The sequence below is a fragment of the Asterias amurensis genome, chromosome 4 (assembly GCF_032118995.1).
Source record: "Asterias amurensis chromosome 4, ASM3211899v1".
Lineage (NCBI taxonomy): Eukaryota > Metazoa > Echinodermata > Asteroidea > Forcipulatida > Asteriidae > Asterias > Asterias amurensis.
In genome coordinates, this window is record NC_092651.1 from 15,830,500 (window position 1) to 15,853,309 (window position 22,810).

General features: G+C 38.4%; 2 protein-coding genes across 4 annotated transcripts; both read right to left on the reverse strand.

The window, feature by feature from the left end:
• Positions 1-23: 23 nt before the first annotated feature.
• On the reverse strand, positions 24-6,747 carry LOC139936254 (uncharacterized). The gene is made up of 7 exons (XM_071931041.1): positions 6,283-6,747; positions 5,382-5,495; positions 5,042-5,217; positions 3,474-3,778; positions 3,101-3,276; positions 2,468-2,537; positions 24-1,613 (listed from the first exon to the last, which is right to left on the reverse strand). The coding sequence occupies exons 1-7, from the start codon at positions 6,331-6,333 to the stop codon at positions 1,252-1,254; spliced, it is 1,254 nt and encodes a 417-aa protein (XP_071787142.1). The 5' UTR covers positions 6,334-6,747; the 3' UTR covers positions 24-1,251.
• A 337-nt stretch (positions 6,748-7,084) lies between these two features.
• On the reverse strand, positions 7,085-21,786 carry LOC139936346 (uncharacterized). Of its 3 annotated transcripts, none has more exons than XM_071931146.1 (9): positions 21,441-21,786; positions 20,032-20,097; positions 18,999-19,174; positions 16,870-17,264; positions 15,817-15,930; positions 13,821-14,077; positions 12,295-12,343; positions 11,604-11,942; positions 7,085-11,146 (listed from the first exon to the last, which is right to left on the reverse strand). In XM_071931146.1, exons 1-9 carry the CDS (start codon positions 21,483-21,485, stop codon positions 10,836-10,838), a joined length of 1,752 nt encoding a protein of 583 aa, XP_071787247.1. In that variant the 5' UTR covers positions 21,486-21,786; the 3' UTR covers positions 7,085-10,835. The 3 variants fall into 3 exon arrangements, with proteins under 3 accessions (XP_071787247.1, XP_071787246.1, XP_071787248.1); XM_071931145.1 differs by having other exon boundaries at positions 21,438-21,786; XM_071931147.1 differs by lacking the exon at positions 11,604-11,942 and having other exon boundaries at positions 21,438-21,786.
• Between the last annotated feature and the right edge of the window lie 1,024 nt (positions 21,787-22,810).

The window sequence follows — 22,810 nt, forward strand, 5'->3', positions numbered from 1 at the left end:
GACCAATGTCATTAATTTCGGTTTGACTGTATAACTGAAAAATCATTCATGTGGAATTCGTGGTTTATGACTAAACAGAGTGTGAGGAATTATGACTTAAATTTTAAAATTAAAATAAAATAATACTTTAAAAGATCCTTACTATTAAGTGAAACTTTTGAGGATTGCACGGATACTTTATGTACCGGTATTGATTAAGTTGTTGAAATATTGTGAAAAAACTTGTTCCCCCCCCCTCCAAAAAAACCCCCCAAAACCACCAACAACAACCAGCCAGTATGGAAGTGAAGCCCTAATAGAAGCATAGGGAACCCAGATAAGACAATGAAAGGTGGAATTTGATTTTCATGGGTGTCCCACCACAAGCTCTTATCAAGGCAGGAAATCTACTCAAATGTAGGAAATGTACATTAGAAGTCTTACCTAATTACTCTTGTGAAACAAGAAACATACCCTTGTAAAAAAAAAAAAAAAAAAAAAAAACACTTCTTAATACCACGGTGTGCCCTTTTTTTAACTGGCAAAGTGTTTAAGTTTATTTCACTCCGCTGTAAAATCTAAAACGGTTTCCTATATATACAAAACGTTAGTATTTGACAGCAGAAACACACACCTCGACACCAATGATAGAACATCTATCTACAAATGTGCAAAGTGCACTACAAATTTAGTGACACGCCTGTGCGACAGCTAATTTAGGTTTTTTTGTTTTTACCATACAGAGCCATACAGAAGCGTTATTATTATTTCTACAACCTATTAAAGTTTGGTTAACTACTTTGAAGTTTACCGACGGGAGCATTTTAATGGCACTTTAATTGTTTAGCATGTACATCACAAAATGAAACAAAGCGCGAAGAGTTAATTTCACGATGGCTTAAAAAACACTTATTTTTAAAATGTCAGAAACTATCAGCTATCTGACGTTTGTATATTAGACCTAATTGTTTCGATCAAATTTAAATTTGTTAGAATAATTTGTTATACAAATTGATATCATAAAGAAAATTAAAATACAGAAACAGATTGCGAGCGACTAAATATTTTTTACATATACACGTAATTGTTAACTTCTAAAATATACACAAACAATGCAAAATTATATATACGGAACAACATTGTAACAAATTGTATTCAACGGGAGACTTTTTTTGTTACACACCACATGGGACCAACGGCTTTACGTCCCATCCGAAGGACGAAGCAATGGTTATAGGTGTCTTGCTTAAGGACACATAATGTATTCCCCAGTCAAACCCATAATTCACCACTCTGACTAGCCTGTGTCTGTGTCTCTTGTCCGTGCTCTATTGTCCGATCATAAATTTGTTCAACTAGCTTTACCAGAGATGTAATACACTGGCCGCTGTCGTAAACTTTCTTCAAGAAATCGGCTACAGTCGGATGTGTTCTGTCTGTATTGGCAATGTGGTTGATGACGTCAGTGACGGATTCGAATCCTCTTTGCGTGTACATGTCAATTTCGTACATGTTGGCTATGGTATTGTAGTTAGGCTCGGAAGTGGAGTGATGTTTTGCTACAACGCCTTTTGCTTGTAAGTATCGCTCAAGGATGTTCAAGTCTGCCTGCTTCATGTCGCCCAGAGATGTATCTGTTTATGAATGCATACACTAAAAGTTAGTAAATACACTTCAAAAACTGGGGTGTTAAGTTTATTCTCTTTGTACCATATTATGTGCACGCCGACACGATGTTAATTTCACCAACATAGTAATTGGGATATATATAACACCTTGTTGGTGTTGTCACATAGATACCTGGGGGAACCAAATTAACACTCCAGTTGTTACAGTGTGCCTGTGATTTACAGTGCTATCGTTGTATATGGGTAAAACCAAGATGAATATAATAAAAGTTAGAATAATCAAAATGACGCCACTGAAACTTTCTGAAACGTTCCCCTGAACCAACATCAGTGTGTACCGGTACTCAACAATATAGCATAAATTGGCAGGGTTAATCAATATTCACGTTTAGTGGACGAATAGTCTCCTTGTACTCTAAACTTTAAAGGCAGTGGACACTATTGGTAATTACTAAAATAATTATTAGCATAAAACCTTACTTGGTAACGAGTAATGGGGAGCTGGTGAGAAACATTTTGAGAAACGGCTCCCTCTGAAGTAACGTAGTTTTCGAGAAAGAAGTAATTTTCCACGAATTTGATTTCGAGACCTCGGAATTAGAATTTGAGGTCTCGAAATCAAGCATCCGAGAGCACACAACTTCAGGTGACACGGGTGTTTTTCTTGCATTATTATCTCGCAACTTCCACAACCAATTGAGCTCAAACTGTCACCAGGTTTGTTGTTTTATGCATTATGTTGAGATACACCAAGCGAGAAGACTGGTCTTTGACAATCACCAATAGTGTCCAGTGTCTTTAAAGGAGCAGTAAATTCACCCACGTCCCAATTTCACATCTTCTCGATATACCAAACATACCTTTGGTCTTCTCAATAGCTTTCTGCAGCTTTTCTTCAAATTCCCACGATCGATTTTCATGACCGGACACCTTCAATATCGAACGAACAGGAAGAGATATAATAAGGCATTTATTTCATTCTAACATCCTCAATGACAGTGAATGTACTTTATATAGGACAATTTTAAGCAGTAGTTTGCAATAGAACAAGTATAACATGGTTACAGTTAGTAAGCTTATATTTCATTTTACTTAAAGGGCTCACTTGACTGTAAACAGAAACACTTTATATGTCAACATGAAGGAAACCAGGTGAAACACTGGACAATACTTTAAAGCAACATCATATCTCTAAACGTAAACGAGTGAAAAACACCACTCTTTACATTTCGAGTTGTCCCTCAAATGGCTCTTTAAGAAGAGTGGTGGTTATGTCACTTTTTAGAGAGATTTCACTCAAGAACAGAGTGAAAAATAACTTTAAAATGCAAACTTCAATCTAAAAGATTGGAAGACCACTCGAAAAAGAGTTGTCCCTCATATGGCTCTTTTAAAGAGACATGACAATACGATATTGAGTGAGACTGTATATTGTAATGGTTTGCTTTTAAAACCAATGATATAATAAGTTAACATTTCGCAACTAAACTTACATCACTATTCCGGAAAGGTGAGGTTTGAGTGCCAGTAGAGGAAGTAGGAGACCCGGGATTAAAATCGTCACACTGTGATTCCAAGACCGAACAAGGTACAGCATTCAGCATCTGCACCTCTTCCCTGTGAATAATGTTGGCTTCGGCATGAGTCCTTATTTCTACACCATTTTGATCTTAAAGCAAAAAAGGGCAGCATTATTTTCAAAACTGAATGTGACAAGAAAAACAACATTTTTAATAAGGATGGACTATCCTTAAACATTATTGAATTTAATTGAACTTTTGGTTTGCGGTAAACATGGTAGACATGTGTGTCTACTCGCCAGGTATTGTTAGTTCTAACAATTTTTTTAAGTCAACTTTGTATTACCTCCTACGACAAACTGTTGTTCTTCTGGGTTGTCTGGATTTGAATGTTGATTTCTTTCATCTCGATGGTTCGAAGAGAGAGCCGTCCTTTTTACGAATCCCCAGATTTCTTTTTTGAAGTAAAGTACAGCCCATACAATCAGTAAGACCAGGGGGGTGGCCACATATAAAGCAATGGCACCAGGTCCATGAGGGAATTCAGACCCATTCTCGTCAATGGGCTTATCGTCAGGTTTGACGACATCCTCAGGCTCATCGTCAGGTTTGTTGACACCCTCACAGCTTCTACATTGACCCTCGACAAAACTGTTAAAAATAACAGATACGGATGATTCAGTTCAATTCAACAATTCAATTGCCAATTTAATCTCTGTAAAGTTGCGTCTGTTTAAATTATTTTATTGTGCTATTTTATGTAATTTAATGTCTTTATCCATCCTGTTCAATTTAAGCGCTGGTGGATATGGCTGGGGAAAAAGGTGATACCGGAATTTTATGAATTGGTGGAACAGCCAAGCAAGTACAGCTTGGGTAGGGAGTGCCCTAGTCTTGAAGTCAAGACGGTAATTGTTAAGCGCGGTGTGTAGTTACAGCGCGGCGTAGCTACGGGGACGATGCACACACCCTCGATCCCAGTATGTGTGTGTGAGGAGCTGCCTCGCGCTACCTACGACTGTTGCATGTGTAACATCGCACTGTGACTGTTGCATGAAAGGCACACAAAATAGGCAGCGCCTAACGACTTGTCATCAAGTCTAGGAGTGCCCATACAAAAACAATCAAAGTAGAGTGAATACATACGAGCAGACACAGCACAAAGCACAATATTCATATAATATTGATATGAAACAAGATATTCCTTCTTATCTCTCGAAGAACACCCCTTTTTAATAGTCATTGTGGTTAGTTATTGCACATGTACATAGGTATAGACAGGACATAAAAGCAAAACAAAAAACCCAATGATTTGGGATTAAAACGTACAGGCATATGTTGTTGTTGTTGTTGCTGTTGTTGTTGTTGTTGTTGTTGTTTTTAACTGCATTGACACCTTGACCAAAAGTAGCCCTCCATGGTTTCCTTCGTGAACATTCTTTTACAAAAATGTGAATCTTCTTAAATTGTTTCCTTTATTTTTTACTATGTGCCACACGATTATACTCCAAAAGGTCCAGGGGTGGATTTCACAAAGAGTTAAGACTAGTGTTATCTTGAGTTAGGACGAGTTACTCGTCCTAACTTAGGACTAAACATGCGTGTTTTGTTTTGTTTTTTTTATACCATGACTAATCCTAAGATAGGACTAGTACTAACTCTTTGTGAAATCGAACCGAACTAAATAAAATTTTAATATCTCCTCGATAACTCTTGTGAAATCGACCCCAAGGGTGCCCGTTTGCCGTGTTCCTTCTGGAAATCTAGAACAGTGGTGTGTTTTTGACTCGCTGGTTCTGGATTTTTCCCGAAGTTTTTCAGTATATTAAGTGACCTTTTTCTGGCTGTAAAAGTTCACAAACATAGTAATAGAGATTGTGATCTGGTGCAGCTCTTTATACATTGATTTCTCACCCACACTTGCACGGTACACATTTACGGTTAGACGTGGAATCACAAGGCGCAGCTTCCATCATGTTGGTCGGGCAGGATGTGCACGGTTGACACAGCGCCACAGAGTCGCTGTCAGAGAAATACCCCGTTGGACATTGTTGGCAAACTGCATTGGCACCTTTACCATTTCCACACACCTATCAGAGAATGATTTCAAATGATTTCTTTCTAGAGGATCGGTAGTCAAAACTTTTTTCAAAACCTGTAGCCCCCCCTCTCTTTTATGTAATATAAGCTCCTTCCAGGAATTATATACAAGGCAAACAGAAAACTGTTACGCCTTGCATAGGCCCACACCTACCTCAGATAGACCATAACCAAGTTTGCATGAAGGACAAAACTTGCATGTTGTACCATCAAAAAACTGAGGGATCTTCCCAGGACACGTTGGGTCAATAGGAGCTCCGTCAGCTACCTAATAGTGGAAAACAAAACCACGAAATATCTTTGAAAACAGTTTTTAGTTTTTTTCTAAAAAGCGGCTAAATCGAAACTATCGATGTTGAACAATATTGCACTATAGTATAAGGAAACATCATGGTGTGTTTTATCATGGAGGGAAACTAATTTTATTCCTCCATGGTTTTATCAAAAAATGTTAATAAGCAAAAACGATGGCTGTTATTCGTAAATCGAAACTATCGGTGTTGAACAATATTGCACTATTATTGCGCTGGAAATCTGCTTTGGATTTCACACAGGTTGTTATTCGTACAACCTATAACCAAAATGCCTGATCGTAATTGAAGGGCACCCCTTTTCGTTTCTCCGATTTTGTCAAAAATAAACAACACACAATGTTGGAAACACAAAATGGTTTTTATGTATAGGCAGCCTTTCCTTTTCAGTATTTTCACCAGTTCATTGCTCACAGTCAAACACTTCAGAAAGAATGTCTGCCTATTCTATGAGCAGATTCTATCCATTGCAATGGCTGCTATTGCTGATGAAACCGAGAATCCAGCACAACACGCGTGTACTTTCCGTTGTTTGCCATCAAAGATGGCGGTCAGTGACGTCATGCTCAATTCAACAAGGCCATCACTAAGACACTTTGTGCATTATCCTATTATATGCGATAACAAGAATGAACTAATAATACCACAGTCAGATACGGAGCAACACACAAACAAAAAGGGGAAAAACAAAATTTTCTTAGTTTATTTAACTCATTAAATTAAAAAAAAATTATGAGGACTTACCGTGTTAACGTAGAGAAAGACAACAAACTGCAAGATAGTTCCCATCAGCATGGTACCAATTAGGGGTGGGTGGGGCAATAGCAAAGAGATGTCTTGCACACCTGGCAAATTTCGGATAATCGTGGTAAACTTTATGGTACACCGGGTGACTCGGTGGGCCACAAGTCAAAAACAAAAACCCACAACGGGGAGCACAGTGCAAATCTGTGACTATACAACAAGCCTATAACAGGTCTTTGGCTACAATATAAAACATGAAGTTTGGAAGTGTTCGTTCCGGGTAAATCAATGAACGGGTTCCTCATTGGCACACCGCGAGGGGGGTGACTGCGCATCCAACTTCTGTCTATCCTACTCCTGGCTGAATGAGCCAAGGTCACACAGAAAATTATTGTTTCGTAATAATAGTTGCGATTGGGGTTTTCCCCATTATAGCCCTTTCCTCGTAAAATGGATCACTTTTTCTTGCAGTGGACAATACGGTCACGCATCACTACCCAACTCTCTGACACAAGGCTCATGAGGCCACCCTGGGTAAATTCAGATTTGTTTAGAAATTTTATATTTATTGGCAGAACCAAAACTTGACATTAATTTAGCACCCCTGGTCACGTGGTGTTGACGATCGCACCACCATACCCAAATCGATCGAACCATGGTTCCAGAAATAAGTGAAAAATCACAATAAACTGCGTAAGTATTATAACCCAAATGAAACTATATGCGTAGGTCAGTTCTACCCAGTTGTGACCTCTGAGTATATAGGCTACCTTGTTACACGTTTAATTGGACACTGCTGGTAATTGTCAAATACTAATATATTCTTTTGTGTGCTTTCAGATGCTTGGTTTCGAGACCTCAAATTCTAAATCTGAGGTATCGAACTCAAACTCGTGGAAAATTACGTCTTTCTCGAAAACTACGTCAACTCAGAGGGAGCTGTTTCTCACAATGTTTTACACTATCAACCTCTCCCTATTACTCGTAATCAAGAAAGGTTTTATGATAATAATTATTTTGAAGTAGTTAACAATAGTGTCCACTGCCTTTAAGAAACCCTATTATTGATTGGTACTGTGACTCATATACTCCAATTACTCTACTCAATTTCCCTTTTTCTTTTGTTTGTTTCTACACACTTGCCTATTGTGGAACAACCTCCCAGTACGCATCAGAAATTGCAACTCTTTGCTATTGCTCAAACAAACACTGATGAAACTTATTTGTATCAGATGTAATATATAGTTTAGTTCTATTGGTTTTGCTCTTTTTAGTACTTTGATCTCGATGAAAAGGCGCATGCTCTGAGGTATGTATTTAGATGTAATATCTGGGGTACATGGGTACTTCGGGTGTAAATGAGTGTCACAAAGCTACCTTCTTTGTTGGGCACTTGGTGCAAGATAGAAAAATGGTTTAATATCAGCTCAAAATACAAAAATATACATTACAATCAGAATATTAGTCAGACTTGATTTGATTTGTACAACTTATAGAAATTCATCTTTGCATAAAGTGTATGTATAATTCCAACGTGCAATTCACAGAGTGCATAATCCCTTATGAAATGTCGCGATGGCAGAAAACAATTATATTTTGTAAGAACAGTATTATGCAAGAACACATAATTTAATAGACGTTAAAATATACATTCAAAATGAAATGTTAAAGTTGGTTCGTAATGGGACACACCTTTGGTTGTCAAAGACCAGTCTTCTCATTTTTTTAAATTTTTTATCTCAACATTATGCACACAAATAACAAACCTGTGAAAGTTTGCACTCTTGGTCGTCGAAGTTGCGAGTGGAAGAAAAAACACCCTTGTCACACGAAGTTGTGTGCTTTCAGACGCTTGATTTCGAGACCTCACGCGTGAGGTTGAGGTCTCGAAATCAATTCAAATATTTTACTGAGAAATTACTTCTTTCTCAAAAAATACCTTACTTCAGAGGGAGCCGTTTCTATCAACAGCTCTCCATTGCTCGTTACCAAGTAAGTTTTTATGCTAACAATTATTTTGAGTAATTACCAATAGTGTCCAGTGCCTTTAAGTGTAAGAGAATGATTGACTTCCAGTATGTATGAACTTTTAATGGATATCAAAATCAAATAAAGTTTAAGCATGATGAAATTAAAGGGGACCCGTTGCCTTGGTTCGGGCGAGTTGTTCTATGAAAAGCGTTTAGATACCGTTTGTTATAAAATGCATATGGTTTAAAAGGTGTTCAAAAATGATGATTAACACAAAAATGCCCAGAAATTGCCTCGTCGTGAGCTAACACGGCAAGCCATTGCACAATGGCCCACGGTGTTTTATAGTTCGCAAAATAAAAGGAAAAAAAACGCAATTTCGAGTCATGTTTGCGTGGATAATTACACTCTACTTTTAAAACATCTTTCCAACCTTATGCATTTTACAGTTTTCAAACACTTTTCACAGACCAACTCGACCGATCCAAGGCAACGAGTCCCTTTAATTTTGTTGAAATTAACTGTGACTTGTACATTTCTAATTCAATCACTTTCAAACCATCAGCACTGTGTTTATCTAATACTCATTGACCCAACTCACACGGGCAAGCCACCCGAGCACCAAACCAAGTACAACAGGGCAAAGCAAACAATACCCTACTGCTCTAGAATTACAAAGGTCGTGGGTTCGAATCCCACCCATGTAATATACCTGTGATTTGTTTTCACAGAGCTCGGGAAAGTATTGAGTATACAGTGCTAACACACATCGGTGTACATGGATACAACCAAAATTAAAATACCCAACCGATTGATTGCAACATAATCCAGCTGCAAGAAGAGAAACTTTCAAAAGAAAATTATTTACAATGTTCTTTTGTTCCATTGAGCGATTCCCTCCTCAAACTAAAATTTTAAAAAGGCTGACCATTTTTATTACAACATTGTAAAAGACAGTGGACACTATTAGTAATTGTCAAAGACCAGTCTTCCCACTTGTGGTGCATCTCAACATATGCATAAAATAACAAACCTGTGAAAATCTGAGCTCCATTGGAAGTTGCGAGATAATAATGGAAGAAAAAAACACCCTTGTCACCTGAATTTGCGTGCTTTCAGATGCTTGATTTCGAGAAAATTACTTCTTTCTCGTAAACTACGTTACTTCAGAGGGAGCCGTTTCTCACAATGTTTTATAATATCAACCTTTCCCCATTACTCGTTACCAAGTAAGTTTTTGTGCTAATCATTATTTTGGGTAATTACCAATACCATTACTGCCTTTAAATTTCCTCACAAATTGACATGATTAAAAGGGCGCTGTAAAACATTTAGGTAAAGCCTACAATGAAAGACTATAGTTAAAAGCATTAAAATCCTAAAGTATTGTAAAAAGCAAGCAAAAATTATATACCAACTCAGTACAAAGTATGTCACGTTTTATACAAAAAAGGAATTACTTTAAACATTTCAGAGCGTTATCCAGACTTAAATTAAGAACGGAGTCAAATAAAGTTTATAAAATAATTACACGATAGCATTTTCCAAAGAGCCGTTCTGAAAAGCCCACGCTTTTTTGACTCTTTTGTAAACATGTAGAAGTAATTCAAAGAGTCGCATCGAATTTAAGTTTGATTCGCTTGGGCGACCAGTTCACAAGTTGTGGCCCATTTAGGCGGTTTACATACAGAGCAGCCTAACGACGGCCCTCTCCCATGCTACCCCATTAGCAATACATTTATCAGCATCATAAACTTGTGTCTTATGAGCGAAGCGAAGGAGCATGAAACTAACTTTACACTTTAACTTTGTAATATGAATGAAAGTGAGCAACATGAACAATTAAAAAACTTTTGTCTTTAATAGCAAATTGGGAAAGCATGAGAGATGCCTTTTGCCATTTATTCAGATTTACATCTTTACATGTTATGTACCCACTTTGGGACATAATAGGTGCAGCTCATGTTCCTATTAAAACATGCATTATGTTTGGGTGGATTTTAACAAAGAGTTAAGACTAGTCTTATCTCGAGTTACTCGTCCTAAATTAGGACAAGCCTTAGGTTTTTAGTATCTCATAGTACTAGTCCCAAGATAGGACTATCTTTGTGAAACTGAACCCAGCCTGTATACGTTTGGTTTTCGAAACCCTACACATTTTTCAATCATATATAAATGTAGATACATACAATTAAATTAACCCATGAAAATTTGGTCGCGTTTTTGAATATGTCCAATCCCTGATCGGAATAAACACTTATTTTGTTGGATAAAAGGTCATATATTTTTCTGTAACCATCTTCGAAGTGAAATGTTTCTCAAAATGCATTATACCACTCAAAGCTGCTGTACCTCATACCACAACAGTTTTGGTTGACTTTCATTTTCAGAGTCATTAAAAAGTTTTACAGACCCTTTAAAGAGTGAAAGGTTTTTTAAGCAATGGTCACATAAGAAAACGTACAAAGTGAATACATTTTTAATGTACAAAGTGAATACACTTTTAAAGGATGGAAATGGATTCAATCAAATTGTACCAGAACTGCTTTATAACACAATACTAAAAACCCATCAAGTATAATTTAGTTTAATTCTAATTGCCTTTTAAGAATTTGGTCCACAAGCTCCCTAACAACATCATAGCATTTTCCGCTTTGTGCAAGCTTTTTAAGAAGATCTGCAACGGTGAATTGTGCCTTTTTTGTAGCAGCAACTTGATTCAAAACTTCCTCAGCAGTTCTCATGTGACGTATTTGATCACCCTTGAAGTCAAAAAGCTCAGCCATCTTGCCATAGTGAAACCTCTTAGAATTATCCACAATCTCAGGTCGTTCATGCAACTTAAGGTTCAGCAAGTCTATATCCTCTCGGTGCATGGACGCCAACTCCATATCTACAGCATCAGGATAATTCAGAAAGCAAATAAATACTTCTTTTTTTTATATTCTTTTTTTTATGCAAGTTCGCCCCAAACAACGCTAAAAAGTAAAATCCACTCTAGTAAGGGTCAACAAGAAGAAAATGATTAAACATGAAAATAACTCAGGAGAGCTGGAGGCAGGAATTGGTATTCCCCTTAAAACAGTCTTGATTGTAGGATGGAGGAAAACATCCACTATGCAAGGAGTTCCAAAAAGATGCAGTACGTGGAATAAAGCTGTTGGAATGGCTCTTTGTTAAATTGTCTGTTTGTTCTACATCTCTCTTTGTTCTACATCTCAACAAATTAAGCTTGTTTATACAGAGAATGTATTAACACATTAATATTTAAGTTTAATAACTCCACATTAAAACTAAGTAATTAAAAAGCCATTGTATACAACAAATAAATATAACAATAACACACATACCATTAGTCGCATCACAAGCCTGTTCGAGATTACTGTCAAATTCAAAATCTGGGACAATTTGGTTCACAAGCTTCCTAACAACGTCATAGCATTTCCTACTTTTTTCAAGTATGTCAAGAAGATCTGCAACAGTGAACCGTTCCTTTTTTGTAGCAGCAACCCGATTAAAAACATCCTCAGCATTTTTCATTTGACGTATTTCGTCATCGCTGAAGCAAAAAAGCTCAGCCAACTTCCCGTAGTGAAACTTGTCAGAAGTCTTCATATGCTCCGGTTTTTCATCCAACATGCTGTTCAGAGAGTCCATTACTTTCCAGTGCATGGACTCCTCATAGGTAGCTGCAGCATAAGGAAGCAAAAAAATACAAGTTTGTTCATAGAGACTGTAATATTGAAAATGTAACTCTACATGAAAACCAAGGGATTATCAAGACATTGTTACATTGAATAGGAAGGTTTAGCCGCACGTTATGCGAGCAAAATTGTGTTGTTTCTAGTTGACGCCACCACTTTGGGCTTATTTCATGCTCACGTATGACGTCTGCACGTACGTAACTGACGTCTGCACGTACGTAACTGACGTGAGAAATGAAATTTTAACGTATGAGATTGTTAAAATCTCTGACGTTCACGTTCACACTCGTGTAACCTGCAGCTAAACCACCCTAAAAAATAATAATAACACACATACCTTTAGCCTTAACGAGAGCCTGTATGAGTTTACTGTCAAATTCAGCATCCTGCGAAAATAATTTGTAATATAAATAAGTGCAAAGCCTACTCATCATACAAGTATTTCTATAGAACTGCTTGAACGAAAATGAACAAGTCGTGAACTTTGCTGAATATTTATTTTTGAACTGTTTTCAAACAATAAGGAAATCGAGTCATATGACTATAAAAATATTTTAATTGTATTTTAAAAACCAATCATTTTGAATACCCTTATCCAGTGCTTTTCTGAAAGATTCGCGAAAAGCTCAGTTACATCATATTTGGGAGCTCCAATTTGTATAGCAGCTTTGTTGCAGCATGGAGGTACAACAAAGCAAACTCCCAAACACAACGTCAAAGCATTGTCATTTTGACGCGCGTCATCAACGACAGAAGTGTTTTATTTTTTTTAAACCTTGAGGTTAGGGCCTTTCTTTCTTTTCAGAACTGAAAATTCTCCTGAAAAATCCGAAAAATCTACTCCACTGTAGTAGAATTTATATATATAGCAAGACAGTTCTCTAAAGAACAAACATTACGGCAAACCAAATACATTGATACCTCACCATGCAATGCCTCAAATCACATATATTTCAGAAATACAATACTATAAAAACCAGCACTTTTCCCTGCAAGAGTTGTTTCGTATGGTTGCTCCTTGTGGTTTTGTTTAGTTTTGATTATCTTTCTTGTGGTTTTTTAACTGCCGTTTCTGTTGCTTTTTAAAATATTGTTTCTATTTCGTGTCAAGCGCCTTGAAGCCTGGCATAAGGCGCTACATAAATACTCTTTTATCATTGTTATTATTATTCCCCTATCAGTTCCAATGTCTTTATCATGCTGAGCTTCAAATCTTACTTATCTTACTCATGGCATATTCACACAAGGAAAACTTACATTTGAGCCACCATTGTTTTTGAAAAGAGAAATCATGAGCAGATGGAAACTCCCAGGCTAAAGGGTTGATTAAGAAAATTGTACACACATGTGGCTTTATTTCCTTGTTTTGCCAACATTTGCCAGCCCCCTCCTCCAGCCTCAAGACTGCTTGCATGGTCAATTCAGGTGGTACAACATATACAGGACTTGCGTCATTCCTGTCTTGCTGTATGGCTCAGAAGCATGGACCCTCCTCAAATACTACCTCAATCGACTAGAATTGTTCCACATAAAGTGTCAACGATCGATTCTCGGCCTCCAGTGATTCCACTTCGTCAACACTGATGAGGTCGCCCAAAGAACATGTCTGCCCCCCATCAACCAACTAAATCAACGCCGCTCCGCCTTCTTCGGTCATGTTGCTCGCCTGGCCGACAACATCCCAGCTAAAAAAGCTCTAGGCATCGCCATCAATCTAGGGGAGGCCTAGCACTGGCTACTGGCTGGAAGAGACCTAGAGGCCGCCCTTGATCATCCGGGGCCCAACAACTTGGCCGGCCTAGCGAAATCGACCACACATGGCGTGAGGCTGTAGGATGTGGAAAAGACAAAACATGATTTTACCTGAGATTCAGCTATCTGAGGGTCAGAATGTCTTGATCCCTGTGAGTGGGAGTCAACATGACTGTTGGAGTCTCCCTCAGAGTTTCCATGACCTTCACTAGAGTCTATACTGCCTGACGCAGTTGCAAGACCTTCTTGGCTCTCTTGGGTTGGTAACTCCCCTTCATGGTCCACAAAGGGTGTGGCTCCCTGTCGCGCGACGTCCACTTTTGAGGGGTCAATTTCACCCCCCCCATGATATCTTATTGGAGGGTTTTCTATAACAAAATCAAAATTAACAATGGTTTCAGAAGTGAGTAATACTTAACAGTTTGTTCACATTTGCTCCTTATATAAAAATATAAAAAAATAAAAATTACTTGGACGAGGGTAGGCTTAGTAAGAGCTATCACCGATATTATAAAAAAATAAAAAAATAATTTTATACAAGGAGCAAATGTGAACAATAGCCCAACAGACATTAACACGGTCAATAAACAGAATGAAATTTAAATCAGACTGAAGGATATTAAAGGAAAAACTCTGATGGGCTAATCAAATGGTTCACTGCAGCTCAGATTTACCAGAAAAGAACAACAGAAAAACAAAGATATATGGTATCAAGGAAACACTGAATTATGTAAGAAGGAGGTGTCCATGCACACGGCATTTAAATGACTGAATCCCTTCCTCAGTAATGTTGCCAACAACAGAGACAGGAAGACTGTTCCATAGGGGGACGGCAGTGTGGATGAAGCTTCTGTCCAAGCAGCGAGTTCTTGCGGCTGGCAAAGAGAGAGCATGTTCAGGCAATGAAACGCTGAAGCGGGTTGCACGACGTCTTGAGTGTGTCATTGTATGTGGTTCCAATGCCTCTTTGTGCTTTATTTAATTAGCTTCATGGAGAAAAAAATGCTCTCATTCAAATTTTAGAACCTGCAAGTATCAATCACATGAACCATTCCAAAACAAGGGGCTGTGCCTGGCCGTGAGATAAAATGTGACTCATGTCCAGTGCTAGCTCTACATACATGCAAAATAATGAAAAAAATGCAAACGTACAGAGCTCAGGATGGATTTCACAAAGAGTTAAGACTATTCTTATCTTGAGTTAGGACGAGTTACTCGTCTTTAAGACCGTGGACACTATTGGTAATTGTCAAAGACTAGTCTTCACAGTTGGTGTATCTCAATGTATGCATAAAATAACAAACCTGTGAAAATTTGAGCTCAATCGGTCATTGAAGTTGTGAGATATTAATGAAAGAAAAAACACCCTTGTCACACCATGGTCACACGAAGTTGTGTGCTTTCAGATGCTTGATTTCGAGCCCTCATTTTCTAAATCTGAGGTCTCAAAATCAAAGGTTTGTTATTTTATATATAAGTTGTGATACAAGTGTTGGCCTTGGGCAATACTGTTTACCAAAAGTGTCAACTGGCTTTAAGTGATAGACCACTGAGCTATCTAGCCCTATGTTGGCGATGTCCCTATTTTGTCAATAACTTTTTTTCGGGTGTGTTCTTTAATTCGGAGGTTGTTGGTTCGAATACCACACTCTGCAAACTTTGTATTGTTCAAGCTTACCCAGTCAATTTTGCTTATGGTCTATCACTTTATATTTGAAATAAAAAGTCACATCCTCTTAAGAGGATACCCTGGCTGATACTTCCCAGGTTGCAATGAACAATTCCACAGTTAAAGTTGCATGGCTTCCGACTCACACCCCTGAACAAAGAAATGTTGACAAAATAGGGAGATCACCAACAAAAGGCTACATAGCTTGTTGGTTGGTAGAGTGCCAGAGGTTGTTGGTTCACATCCCACTCAAATAAATTTTTCTGTGATCAACCCCAACTTAAATAAATACAAAAATGACTTTGCAAAGACTTGACATGGCAAAATAAGGGTTTTCCATGACCAACGCTCAAGCTTCCTTACTTTCCAAGTTTAGCTGTCACCAGCTGTAAAGGGATTAATCCATCAAGTAACAAGTATCAAGTGACCTTTTATTACCTGTTATTGTAACTTCACAAGGTTTATCCCCTGGAGGTGTGTCAGTGTTGTCAGATTCTTCCTCCATTGAGATGCCTTTAGAATCATTCACTTCATCTTCTGGTGGATTTATCTCTGAAACAATATTAAGAAGAAAAAAAATTGAGAATACAAAAAAACAACGGGTTCATACGGACGTAAAATGACTTTAATAAAATAGGGAAAGACTTTTCAAAGATTTTCGATGGAAAAATTAAGGTTTTCCGCCCCAATTCATACTATGTTGTTTTCATTTCTTTCTCAGTTTTTCTTATACAAATAGTATTACCACCATCATGTGGCATGTCATGGCCTAGCGATGAAGAGCACCGGATTCAAACACCGGTGTCTCTGATCAGCAGTGTCCTTAAGCAAGACACTTAACCATGATGCTTCGCCCTTCAGATGGGATGAAAGCCGTTGGTCCTGAGTGCTGGTAACGCACGTACAATAACACAGTGCTCTTATTGTAAAGAGGAGGAGTTCCCCCCGGTGTTCCTGGTTTGATTGGCAGCATATTGCGCCACAACACCTTAAAGGAACACATTGCCTTGGATCGGTCGAGTTGGTCTTTGAAAAGCGTCCTGTAACCGTTTGTTATAAAATTGATATGGTTAGAAAGATGTAAAAGTAAAATACAATGATCTACACAAATATGCCTCGAAATTGCGTGGTTTTCGTATTACCTCGTCGACAAACACGGTCGGCCAACCGTGTTAGTCCGCGACGTGAAAGGAAAACCGTGCAATTTTGATTGATACTTGTGTGGATCATTATGTTCTACTTTTAAAACATCTTTCTCACCATATGCATTTCATAACAAACGGTTTCAAATGCTTTTCATAGACCAACTCGACCAATCCAAGGCAACGTGTTCCTTTAAAGAACTATTATTATAAATGTAGTCTCACATATCTTGCAGGAAGTACTGCGTGTTAAAACGCCAGGAGTGTCACTGAGCGGCGGATATGCACACTATATAAGAAACCACTTGCATTAATCGTGTTAATATCATAAAAGTTGTTGCCCCTTTACCTATTGTAACTCGAGGATCACATGTAGGTTTCAGCAGAGCTTCCTCGGTTGGGCGGCTATTACGATCGTTCTTCTTATCTGGAACAGGCTTGTATCGATGCCCACAGAAATCAAAACACCGGCGCAAACTTTTTGGGGGTAAACAAAAGACCAAAGCAACCACTGCGATGACTATTAGAAAGATTACCAGCACAACAATCCCAATTATGACCAGTGGATTCAAAGATGTCGTCGAGTTTGTTATAGGTTCTTCAGTAGTGACATCAATGACTGGTGGTTCTTGAATAGATGGAGTAGGACTTGGACATAGGAGCGAGCATTCTTCATAGAGATCTCTGCGGTTCTCTTCGGCACATTTTGCACAATGATCATCTCGCTCATTGTAACGAAAATAGCTGTTGATAAACATCAATGTAACAGATATTACAAACATTCACGGACATTGACAATCTTGATGTCACTCACTCACTCACTCGGTCGCCCACTTGATGTACATTTATAGAAACCCAATGAAAGACTATAGAGGGCGCCAAGAGGGAGCAAAATGTAAAATGACCTGGGGTCAATTTCATGGCTCTGCTTACCGCCAAGTTCTGCGCTCATAATCACCATTCTCTGCTTGCAGGGTAGGCTGTGCGCTAGCTGTATAAGCGGAGAATTCCTAACAACATGGAGTGCAAAAGCGCACAAGCTGAAATTCACTGCTAACCTGAAAAATATGCTTGACGTCATCGCGGAATTCACTGCTTCCGCAAGCGCTGATTCTGAGCTTACGGTAAGCAGAGCCATGAAACTTGGCCCGATTGGTCTGCTCATGAAGTAAAATGTTACTATTAGGAAACATACAGGAGGATAAGATAAGAAGGAAGTCTTGACATGGACTAGGTCAATCCTATGAAAAATAATTCTGTGAAAGTCAACTTTTTCTTGATTTTATTTAGAAACTTGTTGTCTATGCTGACAAAGTTACATATTTACCATTTGATGCAGAGACAGTTGTTATGATTTTGCATTATTTACCTACACTACCATTAAATTCTAATTTAAAGTTTTAAAAGTTTGTCCAGCCCTCAAAGTCTTAACTTAGACATTTTTCTAAAGTGCAGCCATCTTGATATTCTTCAATTCAAAACGATGCAACCAAACCGAGGCTGGAATGCGAAACAGTCTGGTTCCTTTGTGTACAATGGATACTTGAGAGTTGAACTCCTCATGCATCATCAAAATGTGCCAGATTCTGGCACATTTTAATGAACAAATTTCGGGGGATATGAGCGAGCAAGGCATGCTGGGGAAAAATGGTGCGGCAAGACTGATCACCCCAGGGAACGAGTAGAGGTAATTAATATTAATAATAAACAACAAGTTCTTATAAAGCGCACTTCACAATAACTGTCTCAATGCGCTTTACATAGGTCCCCTGGTAATTGGGCAAATAACATTCCTATAACCTTTCTCAGCTCCCTGGAGAGTATACAACCTGGGCAATCGTAGCGCTCTAAAGGCTTTTTTCATACCCAATATCAAACTCTACCCATCCCAGGTACCCATCTATATCCCTGGATGAAGAGAAGCAATAATAGTAAAGTATCTTGATCGAGGACACAAGTGTCCAGACTGCGACCAGCGATGATTTCACCAAACTCTTCCTAACTTAGGACTAGTCCTAGGCAGTGCTAAGAGATAGGACTAGTCTTAAGTTAGAACGAGTAACACCTGGTTCAGACAGACGCTCCAGAGTCACGCTGTACCAAATAGATTGGGAGCGACTCTAGGTCGACCCAAAAACATTTTGGTTTCAGACAGGCATACTTAACATAACATTTACATTAGGTTCGGCTCATGACAAGATCGCATCTGAAACAATGGCGCTCCAGAGTCGTTCAGAACGACTGCAACAGTCGATCTTTCGACTTCTAGCACGTCAAGTTGCTCTGTTTCAGACGACGAACTTGTCATGCACCTTAATTCAATAATTTGGTTCGGCGGGACTCTGGAGCGCCCGCCTGTCTGAAACGGGTGTTACTTGTCCGAACTTAAGACTAGTGCTAACTCTTAGCACTGCCTAGGACTATGTCCTAAGTGAGTTTGGTGAAATCTACAGCCGAACCCACACTCCGATGACTTACCCACACTTGCACCGGCCACACTTGCGGTCCGTTGTTGATGTACAAGGTACAGCATCCTCCATTGTGTTGGAGCAGATGCGACATGATCTGCACATCTCCATAGAATCATCATCAGAGAAGTGGCCATCTGGACAGACCCTACAGACTGCATTCAAACCCTGACCTTGGCCACATATCTATCAATAAAAACATAAATAATAATAGCAATACAGGTCTAATACTTCCTGGAAGCAACAAAGGCGATCATGCCTCCGTTACCTATGATCATTGCCTTGGTGCCCTTGAAATGCTCCAGTAGAAATGTACAATATCCCCATAGGGTGCCCTTTACCAACAAGAAGAAAATGCCCTGGTGCCCTTGTCCTTTTGAAAACGAAGCATACAGGCTTGATAATAATAGTAATAACCAGTTTTTATATAACGCTTTTCACACATGAAGGGCGCCTCAAAGCACACCAACATTAATACCCCTGGGCCCAATTTCATAGAGCTGCTAAGCACAAAAACTTGCTTAGCATGAAATTTCTTCCTTGATAAAAACAGGATTACCAACCAAATTTCCATTTGTTGGATATTGCTTGTTACTGGTATTCAGCTGTTGTTTGCTTATCCTGAAAATCATGTGGAAATTTGGTTGGTAATCCTGTTTTTATCAAGGCAGAAATTTCATGCTAAGCAAATTATTTTGCTCAGCAGCTCTAGGAAATTGGGCCCTGGTCTATGGGCTAGATAGCTCAGTTGGTAGAGTGCCAGCATATTAATTCGGTTGGAGGTTCCAATCCCGCTGCGATCAATTTTGCTTTGTTCATCTGAAAATTAACTTAAACCTGTTACACCCAAGTTAAGTCCAGTTCTTACGATGGTGTCATTTAAAAACATGCATGAAATGATTTGATTCGTTTTACCTTGCAAAGGGAAACCAAAACAAAATTTGCATTCAAACTAAAAGAATTAGGTCCTATCACTGTTGACAGTTAAAAACCTTATGAAGGCAAGTTGCCTGTGAGTGTGACTTCAATTGTTTATTTCTTACCTCTGAAAGACCATAGCCACTTCTGCATGACGGACATGTTGTGCACTGGGTACCGTCAAAATATACCTGATGGTAAAAGCAATAATGTTACTGACATTTATGAAAGAGAGAAAGACATCAAACCTGAAATTGTGCTTACACAAAAATAAAATTCAACTATTTAAAGACATTTCTGATTCCCTCCACCTTGTACATTGTAGAGCATTGGGTCCTGTTCAGAATCATGACATACTTTTAGGAAAACATCTCAAAAGTCGGAAGGAAGGAACATTCTTTTTGGAACGGTAGAGTAACAGGAAGTCTGCGGGCGTATACCTGGACCAGATGACCACAATCCTTTGGATTGTTCACAATGCACTCCCTAAAGGCAAAGTGAACCTGTTGGTTTTTTCAGAACGGTTCAATTGTTTTAAAGACACTGGACAGTATGGACACTATTGGTAACTGTCAAATACCAGTATTCTCACTTGGTGTACCTGAAGATATGTATAAAAAAACAAGCCTGTGAGCATTTGAGCTCAATCGGTCATCGAAGTTGCGAGATAATAATGCAAGAAAAGCAACCTGGTCACACGAAGTTGTGTGCTTTCACATGCTTGATTTCGAGACCTCAAATTCTGAATCTGAGGTCTCGAAATCAAATTCGTGTAAAATTACTTCTTTCTAGAAAACTGCGTTACTTCAGAGAGAGCCGTTTTCCACAATGTTTTTATACTATCAAAAGCTCCCCATTACTCGAAACCAAGTAAGGTTTTATGCTAATAATTATTTTGAGTAATTACCAATAGTGTCCACTGCCTTCAAACCCCAATAAAACTAAGTTTGATTTCAAACGTTGGTCGTGTTTTTGAGAACACAACAGATGAATGTAAAAGTCAGGCATTATTCCATCCGTGAAAAAAACCCTTTTTGTTAAATACAACTTGGGGTGGCAATGACCTAGAGTAGACCTTACTCTACGAGTAGACCCAGTAACATGGGGCCCTGTACTCCTTTTTTTGAAATTTGGTAATTGTACGACCGGTAGTGACAAAATTTCGAAAAAAGACTCCCCAGTTACTGTGTGTAGCTATGATCAAACATTGTGGGGGTGTGTACATGGTACTCCTAGAACTACGCGGTTCTACGAGGTCTCCCATTATGGGAAATGATAGCGGAACGAAACCACATAGTTCTTAACTTCTACCTAGCAGTATACACAGACCCAGTAAGGGCACAGACTCCTTTTATAGAAAGTTAGTCATGGTACGACCGATAATGACAAAATTTTGAAAAAAGAGTACAGCGTTCATGCCGTTTGTTTAATTTTTTTCTCTGACTGACTCACTGAGCGCAAAGTCAATCAGAAATCAGCCTCAAGTAGTCCAAAATATCATGCATGACTAACTAATGAAATAACCTCATACCACAACAAGGTAAAGCAGTCCAATATACAGACAAGACGTCGTCTTCATTTGTGCTTAGCATGTATCTCTTCAGCAGTTTCTCTATCCATGCGCGAATACCCCACCAACATTCAATATCACAAAATGGCGACCACCGCCGCCGCTGCAGTGCAGTAACTGTGTTTACCACTCCAACATTGGGTTAACTGTCAATATATGGGCTCCAATTTCTCCACATAAGTTTCCACTAGTTGTCTTCAGTTCCATTAAAAAGTTACTTTGTATATAAATAAAGTTTCTGAGGTTTAGCACGCTTTTGAAACCTTGTGTTGTAAGTAAGTTGTATGCTTCTGAAGTCGTCCGTGTGTGCTGTAATGGCCGGTGCGGGGGCGGCCGGTGGGTGGGGGCGGCCGGCGGATACTTGCGCAAACACATTACTCATGGGGAATTCCCGTAGAAATAGAACCTGGGAATTCCCAATTGTGTGCGCTCACATTTCATTGCATCATACAAGAATGTAATTTTCTCTGAAGAGCGCCGCTTTCATCGTTTTGGGCCTTTTAAAATTATTTGGATGGAAAACAACTCGACGTGCCTCTAGGGACAAACTATGTCAAAATGAACAAATGTTAACACTTCACACGAAATAATAAATACTTTTCTCTTGAATGCAAAAAGCTGTGAGACAATTCTGAGTGTTTTAATTTTTTTAAATCGGTTGTTTGTTTAACCCAAAATTATGTTTCACATACATATCACAAGGGTTTAAAGGAAATAATCTTAATATTTACAAATTCCTGACTTTGATAAATGTCAAATGGTTTTAACAACAAAAAAAATTCCAGTTGATCATCCCCTCCCTTATCCCTTTCCAAGGTTTTTCTTTAGATTTTACTTTTGTTTTTAATTTCTTTCAAAAAGACAAATTTTCTGTGTATTTTTCATTAAACTCACACTCTTTTAAGAACTTGTAACTACATAAAGTAAGTGGTGACTTTAAACTTAATAATTTGTGGCCAGTTTGAATCAAAATGCTTGGCGGCCACCTTAGAAAGAAATAAAAAATAAAAAGGCCCTCATCCTCCTCTTTTGGAAGAAAAAAACAACCTGGAAGATCAACTGGTATTTTTTTTGTTACTTGGCCTATATAAAGAGTGTTCCTCTGTGCTGTACATAGGAAGACTCTTCTATTCTTATCACTGTTTAAAACTGAAAGTCCTTCATCAGCGCTCGATTTCACAAAGAGCCAAGATTGATCTTGACTCCAAATAACTCTTAAATTACTAAGAAAAAGTGTGATGATCTAATACAAAACACTTGGTCAACTTAAAAGATTTTGGTACTTTTTGTAACACAAAACACAATGTCCAAATATTCACTTAAACTCACGCAAA